The sequence below is a fragment of the Pseudorasbora parva genome, chromosome 6 (genome assembly GCF_024679245.1).
Source record: "Pseudorasbora parva isolate DD20220531a chromosome 6, ASM2467924v1, whole genome shotgun sequence".
NCBI lineage: Eukaryota > Metazoa > Chordata > Actinopteri > Cypriniformes > Gobionidae > Pseudorasbora > Pseudorasbora parva.
The window spans coordinates 8,633,006-8,642,784 of NC_090177.1; the positions used below are offsets into that span (position 1 = coordinate 8,633,006).

The 9,779-nt window shown below is 39.7% G+C and overlaps 1 protein-coding gene across 1 annotated transcript in view; it reads left to right on the top strand.

Moving 5' to 3' along the window:
• The first annotated feature begins 352 nt into the window (after nt 1-352).
• Nucleotides 353-9,779, top strand: part of slc1a7b (solute carrier family 1 member 7b) — a 113,628-nt gene continuing 104,201 nt past the window's right edge. The window contains exon 1 of the mRNA XM_067445533.1: nt 353-666. Coding sequence (XP_067301634.1) covers nt 526-666 — 141 coding nt within the window. The 5' untranslated portion in view covers nt 353-525. The remainder of the gene's footprint in view (nt 667-9,779) is intronic.

The window sequence follows — 9,779 nt, forward strand, 5'->3', positions numbered from 1 at the left end:
CCTCGAACTCCCATCCCCCCAGAGAATGCACAAAGATGCATCCACACGCTCATAAATGAGGCCATTTCTGTTCATTCAGTGTTGTTTCTGAATATATCCAGCCAGTTTTATCTTCATTTGATGCTCTGTGTTTGTAATCCAGGCCACAGACCCTTTTCCACAGCGTACTGTCACTAATAGGATTGTTGATGCTGCCCGTACTGTGCACAACACCAACTGTTCCTCGCTTCCTATTGGCTGAGCTGGAAGGTGGGCGGAGCTGATCCGTCCCGAATGGGCTGGAAACAGTGGATGCTTGAAAAGTGAGATGATCTTCTTAGTCTATCGCAGCATAGTGAAGAACGGGAGACGAGAAAGAAAGAGCATGAGAGTTTTACCCAGGGTCTGAGCAAAACTGCAATTATCTTTCTGGTTCACGCCCTGTCCAAGGTCCATCTGCGTGGGTCGTTCTCCCATCTGGATCTGGGTGGTGGATATATGGAGATCTTCTAGTGTGGCTGGTGTTTTGTGGACGTGGGACACACGATGGCCGTGGCGCTGGATGCAGTGTGGGTGCGAGTGAAAGGGGTTTGTAAGCAGAACGGCCTGCTGATCCTGTCAGTGTTGGCCGTGGTTATCGGATGTCTGCTCGGCTTCTTCCTGCGCTCCAAGAACCTCTCGGAGCAGGTTAGTCCTTCTGTCAACCCCTCGTACGCACAACACCGAATGCTTGCTGCAAACGCCACCAAAGCACTGGAAAATCCTCCCCAAAAACCTCCCACAAAACCCTTTTCAACCCGGTCTACGGTGTCAGTATGGTCACAAACTTGGTCCCATTTGGTCCAAACAACCTGTGGGTTTCATTTTTTTTGATGACTTTAGAGTAGAAAACTAATATATATATATATATATTTGTTTGTGGTTATTGGTTGATTAATAGGGTTTTTTCAATGAAACTTTTGCTTTTGGTCCACCCCAGTCTTGAATAATTTGGTTAAATGTCTTGGTTTTGTTTTTCCCATCACATCATCTCATTATGGTTGGAACTAGTTGAAATCTCAAATTATATCAGGATTAAGGCAGGCAAAAGTACAAATATCTAAACATTATTAAATCAAGATACATTTACTTGAGAAGCAAAGAAAGTTTATGCTTAAAACAAGAAAAAATATCTGCCAATGGGCTCAGAAAAACAAACTTCAGAATAAAGCAATATCATTTTTCCCTAGTGTATTATTCTCTAGTTCTTCACTAGATTAAAACTATACAGTGACTGAATGAACGGCAAACAAAACGTGTCAGGGTTTTTTTCTTCTTCTTTTTTTTCATTTTTACATTGGGTGCTTTGACTAAAACCTCCGTTATGATTCTCAAATACGCCTAAAAATAAAACCTCCAGAGGCCATTTGCTGTGACGGCCGGGGATTACTGTCCAATCATACAAATGCTCTTAGTAATTGTACATTAAGCAAGTGCTGCTTAGGCTTGCAGTGTTTAAAGCAGGTCGGTGATGCTATCTGTCGTTTCAGCTAAATTGGAATGAGCTCTTTAAAAAAATTGGCTCATTTTGCAAGAGAAACCCAGTTCGGACCTATAAAAGAAAGACAGAAAATGTAATGTAATGTACATTTATGTATTTGGCTAATGCTTTTATCCAGAGCGACTTATGTTTCTCAGTACATGCATTCACTGGAAACTGAGCCCATGACCTTGGTGTGGCTAATGGTGGTATGCTTGATATGTTGGGCGCCATGCAATCTAATTAATGTGCCACATGAGTCGAAAGTTTGGAATGATTACATTAAACGTGTTAATGTTTTGCAAAGAATAAAAAATATATGTTTTTAAACACAGGACAAACAGTAATATTGTGAAATATTTTTGCAATTTAAAATCATCATTCCTCCAGTCTTCAGTGTCACATGATCCTTTAGAAATCATTCTAATATGAGGATTTGATGCTCAAGAAACATTTATGATTATTATCAATGTAAAAAAAAACATATTTTTTGTTGAAATCTTGAAAAATTACCAATAGTGTTCAGCAATTATGAATTAAATTGATGAAAACGGACAGTAAAGACATTTATCATTTTACAAAATATTTCTATAAATGCTGTGCTTTTTAACTTTCTGTTCATTAAATAATCCTGTTCTTATTTGTTTCCATCAAAATATTTAGAAAACATTGATGATAATAATAACCATTATCAACTGAGCACCAAATCAGAATATTTGCCATCACAGTGATAAAGGACATTTTAAAATACATTCAAATAAAAAAAAAAATGATAATAATATTTACTGTTTTTTAATGTATCTTTTAATAACATAAATGCAGCCTTGCTGAGCAGACTTCTAAAATATTAAAATTATGAACACAATCTTAATTATTCCAACATTTTGACTGGTAGTGTGAATGAATGTAATGCACGTCCTAACATTCTGTGACCCACGAGAATCACATTGCATCAAAATCTCAAAATATGTTCCAATTGGCTACTGGCCATTTCCAGTCAATGGAATACAGCACGAAATGCTTGACCCACGTCACACACCACTCTCTCTGTCTCTCACACAGTCTTTATCTCAGTAACTACAGACTGATCCACAAGCAGTCTTTTGAAGAGACCCTAAGGGTGGGAAGGGCTCGGAATAGCTTCTACAAGTATCTGTCAAGCACTATTTATATGTATTAATACACTATTGCAAACACATAATGGGATATTTATACAATACACTGTAAGTACAGCTATATCTCTCTAATATTTCCTTTTTATACAGAAGCAAAAAGAAAACTGGTTAAGAGCCTATGATGTGTGATGGTTTTGTATGAATCATGTTTTTTTCCCTTTAAACCAAACCTACACCGGGGAACTACTCATCACACAAAACATTCTGCCTTTTTTACATGTTCAAAAAACATTATTTAGTATGATTTTATAAGCTGTTTCCTCAAGGGGACCAAAAAATGTCGCAACAAGAACAAGGATTTCAGATATTGCCATCTTTGTGGGGACATTTTGTTCTCATAACATAAGGTTTACTGGGGCCATACACAAACACACACACACACACACACACACACACACACACACACACACACACACACACACACACACACACACACAATTTTACATATTACATATTATACAGCTATTTTGCTACTCTGTAAACAAATATTTTTGGTTTAGCTTAAAAAAGTAAGGAACCTGGTTGCCTTTAAATTTTGAGTTTATTGAACTTAAACATTTGAGTTGATACAATGAAGGAAATTGGTTTAATAAATATAAACTCAAAATATTATTGTATCTGAACCACATGTGATAAATCATGAAATAGCACAATGTGGCATGTTTCACTGCATCATCACATATAAAACACAAAATTACATGCTTACAAAATCACTTTTTTTTTTTTTTTACAAAAATACTTTTAATAATATTTGAATAAAGGTTGTCGATTTTCAAAAATGTTCATTGTATTAACTTAAATTTTTTTATTTCATTTACAGGTTTTTTTTTAAATTCATTTTGGTACCATTTTCACAAGCAAGGCGTACATTTTCAAAACTCATAGTACTAATATCACAACAGATCATCAAAAGTTCACTTTTTTCAAACATTTCAGAATATTTTCAATTGTGTTAGTACAATATACAAAACCACAAAGTATCCTTTTCACTACACAAAATAAGAGTTTCATCTACATAAATGTTTCATTCACAGTGAACTTTTCATAAATCTCTTACTATCAAACTTTTGATTTGCATCTCTTCTCATTCAGTTTAATATTTCTGTCTATTATTTAATCCAACTGATCTTAATGGTTAATCACTGAACCGTTTGGTAAACCTATAGATTTTAATTTGGTTTGTCAGCAATATACAGTATATGGATTTTGAGAACTACAGAAATAAAAATGCATGTTTGTACGAACATATAAATTATGTGTAACCACACATGATGAATACTCGTTATTGCTAATTGATTTCACATAATGGTAACCACAATTGGTCACTATATAAAAGTTGGGGTGTAAACACTGGCAGTTTCTTTCAACATGGAGCAGGATAGACAACAAGGAATAGACAGAGCTTCTGGACAAGGGATCCATAGAGAACTCCAGTCAAAGAGGTGGGCATGGGCCCCAACCAAGAGGTCAGAGAGGTGGGCATGGGTCCCAACAGAGAGGTCAGAGAGAGGTGGACATGAGCCCCAACAGAGAGGTCAGAGAGGTGGACATGGGTCCCAACAGAGAGGTCAGAAAGGTTGGCATGGGCCCCAACAGAGAGGTCAAAGAGGTGGGCATGGGCCCCAACCGAGAGGTCAGAGAGGTGGGCATGGGTCCCAACAGAGAGGTCAGAGAGAGGTGGACATGAGCCCCAACAGAGAGGTCAGAGAGGTGGACATGGGTCCCAACAGAGAGGTCAGAAAGGTTGGCATGGGCCCCAACAGAGAGGTCAGAGAGAGGTGGGCATGAGCCCCAACAGAGAGGTCAGAGAGGTGGACATGGGTCCCAACAGAGAGGTCAGAGAGGTGGGCATGGGCCCCAACAGAGAGGTCAGAGAGAGGTGGGCATGAGCCCCAACAGAGAGGTCAGAGAGGTGGACATGGGTCCCAACAGAGAGGTCAGAGCGGTGGGCATGGGCCCCAACAGAGAGGTCAGAGAGAGGTGGGCATGAGCCCCAACAGAGAGGTCAGAGAGGTGGACATGGGTCCCAACAGAGAGGTCAGAGAGGTGGGCATGGGCCCCAACAAAGGTCAGAGAGGTGGGCATGGGCCCCAACAGAGAGGTCAGAGAGAGGTGGGCATGGGCCCCAACAGAGAGGTCAGAGAGAGGTGGGCATGGGCCCCAAAAGAGAGGTCAGAGAGAGGTGGGCATGGGCCCCAACAGAGGTCAGAGAGGTGGGCATGGGCCCCAACAGAGAGGTCAGAGAGAGGTGGGCATGGGCCCCAACAGAGAGGTCAGAGAGAGGTGGGCATGGGCCCCAACAGAGAGGCTAGAGAGGTGGGCATGGGCCCCAACAGAGAGGACAGAGAGAGGTGAACATGGGCCCCAACAGAGAGGTCAGAGAGGTGGGCATGGGGCCCAACAGAGAGGTCAGAGAGGTGAACATGGGCCCCAACAGAGAGGTCAGAGAGGTGGGCATGGGGCCAATAATACTGCACATCTTATTGAATTTCTCAATGAAGTTGAGCCAGCCTGTCAAGGTGAAGGGATCAGCTATGTAATTGTGTGGGACAATGTCAGGTTCCACCACGCAGAGGTAATTCATGCATGGTTTCAGGCCCATCCCCGATTCATTACCTGGCCTCCATACTCTCCCTTCCTCAACCCTACTGAGAATTTATTTCAGCAAGTCTATGATCGCCAACCCCTTGAGCGTGCTACCCTCCTTCAGGCCATGGATGATGCATGTGATGACTTCAGTGTAGACCAATGTCAAGCATGGATTCGCCACACCAAATGTTTTTTTCCAAGGTGCTTGAACAATGAGAATCTATGGCCAAATGCTCAAGACAGGCTTGATCCATAATTAATGTAATGTGTGCACAAAATGTTATGTTTTATTCTCATTTAGTTCAATTTCTTTATAGAAAGTATGAGTTATTAACCATGTTACAATTATATCTGAAAAATAAAAAGTAATTTCCCCAAATTATTGTACAGGATGTCTTCATTGACCCTTCACTTGATTACACATATGATGGACATTTTGAAAATTATAGATTATGTAAATGATGGGTAATGTATTAAATATATTGGTATATAAAAGTGTATTCCCTAATGTGAAAACTGTGTAATCTGTATTTTACTGTAGCATATTAATTTCAGCACTTCTAAGGCCGATTTGAAACCAGTATCTTGCATTGTTTGCTGTTGGATGAACTGAATGTTAAAAGTACTAAACTGAAAGAAGATCATACTGTTGTGTTTCGGTGATTTAACCAAATTTTCTCATTACATATTACAATAATCTTGTGTTTGAAACAATGATTATATGGAATGAAAACATGTGCAACTGAATGAAAGCATGAGATCATGTTTTTGAAAGAATGACTATCTGTGTTACAAGTGTGATCAGTTTGGATTTTTGTATTAAGAGTTTTGAAAATGTACACCTTACTTGTGAAAATAGTACCTAAGCGAATAAAAAAAACTGTAACTCGAAATTAAGGCAACCAGATAACTTATTTTTATTTTTTTACAGTGTACAAAACATTTTATTGTGTTTAATTTAAGATACAACTGCAGATCATAAAAAGAAAATGTATAGGCCAAATTAATAAACATCACTAAAAAGTTTTATTTACCTACTGTCATTTTAACTTAATAAATAATAAACGGATACGGGGTAAGGCTAACCACATTTTAAATTGTTCTGATCACCCACTTTTTGGGGAGTTTAATTTGCTCCCCTCAGGTCGCCGTTTTAGGCTACCTATGTTAAGAACCAGACGTGCCAGGGATTCTTTTATTCCTGTGGCTATTAGGAATCTGAATTCACTTAGGTGACATCTTATAAATTATTTTATATATATATATATATATATATATATATATATATATATATATATATATATATATATATATATATATATATATATATATATATATATATATATATATATATATATATATATACTCCTGTCATTGTTTATTATGACATACTGTTCGGGTATTGTATTGGTTTCTGTCATTGGTTCTGGTGGAGGAGTGTCTCCATTGTTGTGTTGATGTGTGTCCCGTGTTGTGTTATAATGTTGTTGGCATCTGGTGGTGCTCTTGTCCTGTTTTTTTGAACTTGAACTTGTTGTCAGATTTGAAGGATTGTCAGATTTTGTTAACTTTATAAAACTATCCAATCAGCATGAAACAGAAGTTTCAATAGTCTTCTTCTCTATTGTGACTTCTTTATTATATCTGAGGGAAACTAGCCTAGAAATCTAGACGCACCCTAGCGGCAGCAAATCTAATCTGCCTGCAAGTGTCGTCTAGCAACTCTCAATAACCTTCTGAGCTGTATTCCCATCACTCTGGACGAGCCAATCATAATATGTATAGTCGGCGGGCGGGGCCATAATGACGACGGCCGAGTTGCGCTCGCGTGCTTCTAGTAAACACAGAAATTGGCGAACGGCGGTCTTTCGAATCAGCTTTGACCGCGACTCTGGAAGACTTGGAGTTAAGCTTTTCTCTGAGAAAAGAACAAAGAGCGGCACTGAAGTCATTCTTAAAAAGGGAAGATGTGTTCGGAGTTTAGCCGACCGGATACGGCGAATGTTTAATCTATCAACGAGCTCCGCTTCACCTTTGTTGCTCTGGTTGGTTGTAGCGCTATCCTATCGCGTGCAGAGGGAGTTTAAAAGACAACCGTTTATCCCGCCCCTCAGATTGAGCTGTCAATGGTGAGTTTCCAGACCAAACATCTTGATGTGGGTCTGGCTTGTCAGGCTAGAGGGAAACTGCTTCTCGAACAAGAACAAATGTAGGGCGGGGCTTGTGGAATCGGTTGGCTGGTTGTGGTTTGCTATTGGTGGATCTCACGTGAGTGACAGGTTGCCCCACCCTCATCATCAGAGAAGAGAAGAGACGTCACAGAGGGAGAGGGAGTTACTTTAATTCAAGATTACAAGGCACATTAATTTTTAAATAATACATTTTTAAATAATAATGGTGTGCAGATAAAGCACTTATAATAAATACTGCATTATTCCATAAAAAGTATTGATTTTATGGTGACTTTAAAGTGTAGCAAAGCGAATACAATCACATTATTTAAAAATGTGCAATATGGTGAGTGTGCTTGTAATCATAAAAAAAATCATAATTTCTCTGTTTGTGTTTATTCATTTATGATGTTTTTTTTTTAAACTAAAAAACAGTGCAAATCTTCTTTTTCTTCTTTTTAATTAAGCAGAGAATTCTGATGTTCGACATCTTTTTTTAATTTTATTATTTATATGCAACCAACTGACATTAAGATTTCCATGCTGATTTCAGAAAGCTTTCTCACAATGCAGACTCCGTTTTGTTCTGTTAGAGGAGCTTTGTGTTTGTAAAGCTCAGTGATAGCGATGTAATGCCTCCACGTAAAAGGCACGGAAAAGAAGCTGACAGTGAGTTGGGCAACGCATTAGTTTTAAGTAAGCCTACTTCTGTGTTTATCTTGTTTTTGGCAAAGCAAATGGGAGACAAAACACTTCCATTTGGACACAGAAGTGTTTACAGACACTTTGAAGAGGAGGCATTTTTGTTAGCGTGTTTTTTTTTATAAGGACAAAATCCAAAATACCCCTGTTGTGCAGTTAGTGTAATCTGCACAACAGCGTTTCTGTGTTGTTGGCCATGCCATTGTGTTCCCAGCATCACTGAACAAGATACAAGACAACACAGCACGCACATGTTAAATAGTTGCATTGGAAAAGTCTGAGTGCTTTGAGAGTAATAGTCACGGATGATCATAGAAAATGTGTGCACACACACTGTATTTTTATTTTTAAACAGGGGAAGAGATGTAAACATCCTTTATGTGCTTGCAAGCACCAGTTGAATCCTTGAACTTGACATTTGCAGTTATTTTGATGTTGCAGGATAGAATGGGAATTATGGAAGACACTTATATATGTCACAAACTATGGAAGGGTAGGCACTGATGTTTCATTAATGAGCCCAGGTCATCTCCAGAGGGCTCAGTTGTTAAACCTGGCTTCCCAGGACCACCTTTTGTCCTCAAAGTTGATGTGTTAGAAGCAGGAAAAATGGGCAAGCGTAAGGATTTGAGCGAGTTTGATAAGGGCCAAATTGTGATGTCTAGACGACTGGGTCAGAGCATCTCCAAAACTGCAGCTCTTGTGGGGTGTTCCCGGTCTGCAGTGGTCAGTATCTATCAAAAGTGCTCCAAGGAAGGAACAGTGGAGAACTGGCCACAGGGTCATGGGCGGCCAAGCATTGATGCATGTGAGGAGCAAAGGCTGGGCCGTGTGGTCCAATGAAACAGACGAGCTACTGGAGCCTGGAGGCCAGCCGAATTTAGCCCCGCCCACAACATTTTTAGTTCGGGCGGTTCGGTCTGGCCTCGCTCCATTGAGAGGAGTAATTATCTCAGAACAGAAACTGTTCGGACCAATGAAATCATCAGGGCGGGCTTTAGACGATGACGGACAGATGATCAACAGTAACGTAATCATCACGTTATCAAAGGGGCTTGGATTATATTTACTCCAATCCTAAACAGAGAGCTTGTTTGTATCTGCATTTACCTTCACAATTTCTCTCAGAAATGATGATCATGTTGGGGAAGTACTCTGTGTATCATTAAATTATTTTGGGTTTTTTACAACACCGGCAAAAATCGTGTATTCCAGCCTGATTTCAGCACGTGTGCAGACAGGGTTGCCAAGTTTTTACAACAAAACCCGCCAACTACTAGCCCTAAACATTAGCTTCTCGGGGGGTTCTCCGGGGGAAAATGGCGTTTGGGGGGTAAAATGTGTGTTATTTTGGCAAAATTGCCTGCTAAAATTCGCACTCATGGGTCTATATATCACATAATAGTCGTTTCAACCCGCAGACATAAAAAACAACCCGCGGGGGAAAAAACGGACTTGGCAACACAGTGCAGTTGAGCTCTGTTGACATTTGACAATGCGTTGCTTCGTTGCTCTGATTGGTTGTTGGTCTATCCAGTTGAGGTCTTTCCTGGTTCGGTTGAAACACACCCCATAATCACAGCCCAATGGAGCAGTTTCAGACTCATATTCTGACTAGAATTGAGTATGACCACGTCAGGCTAG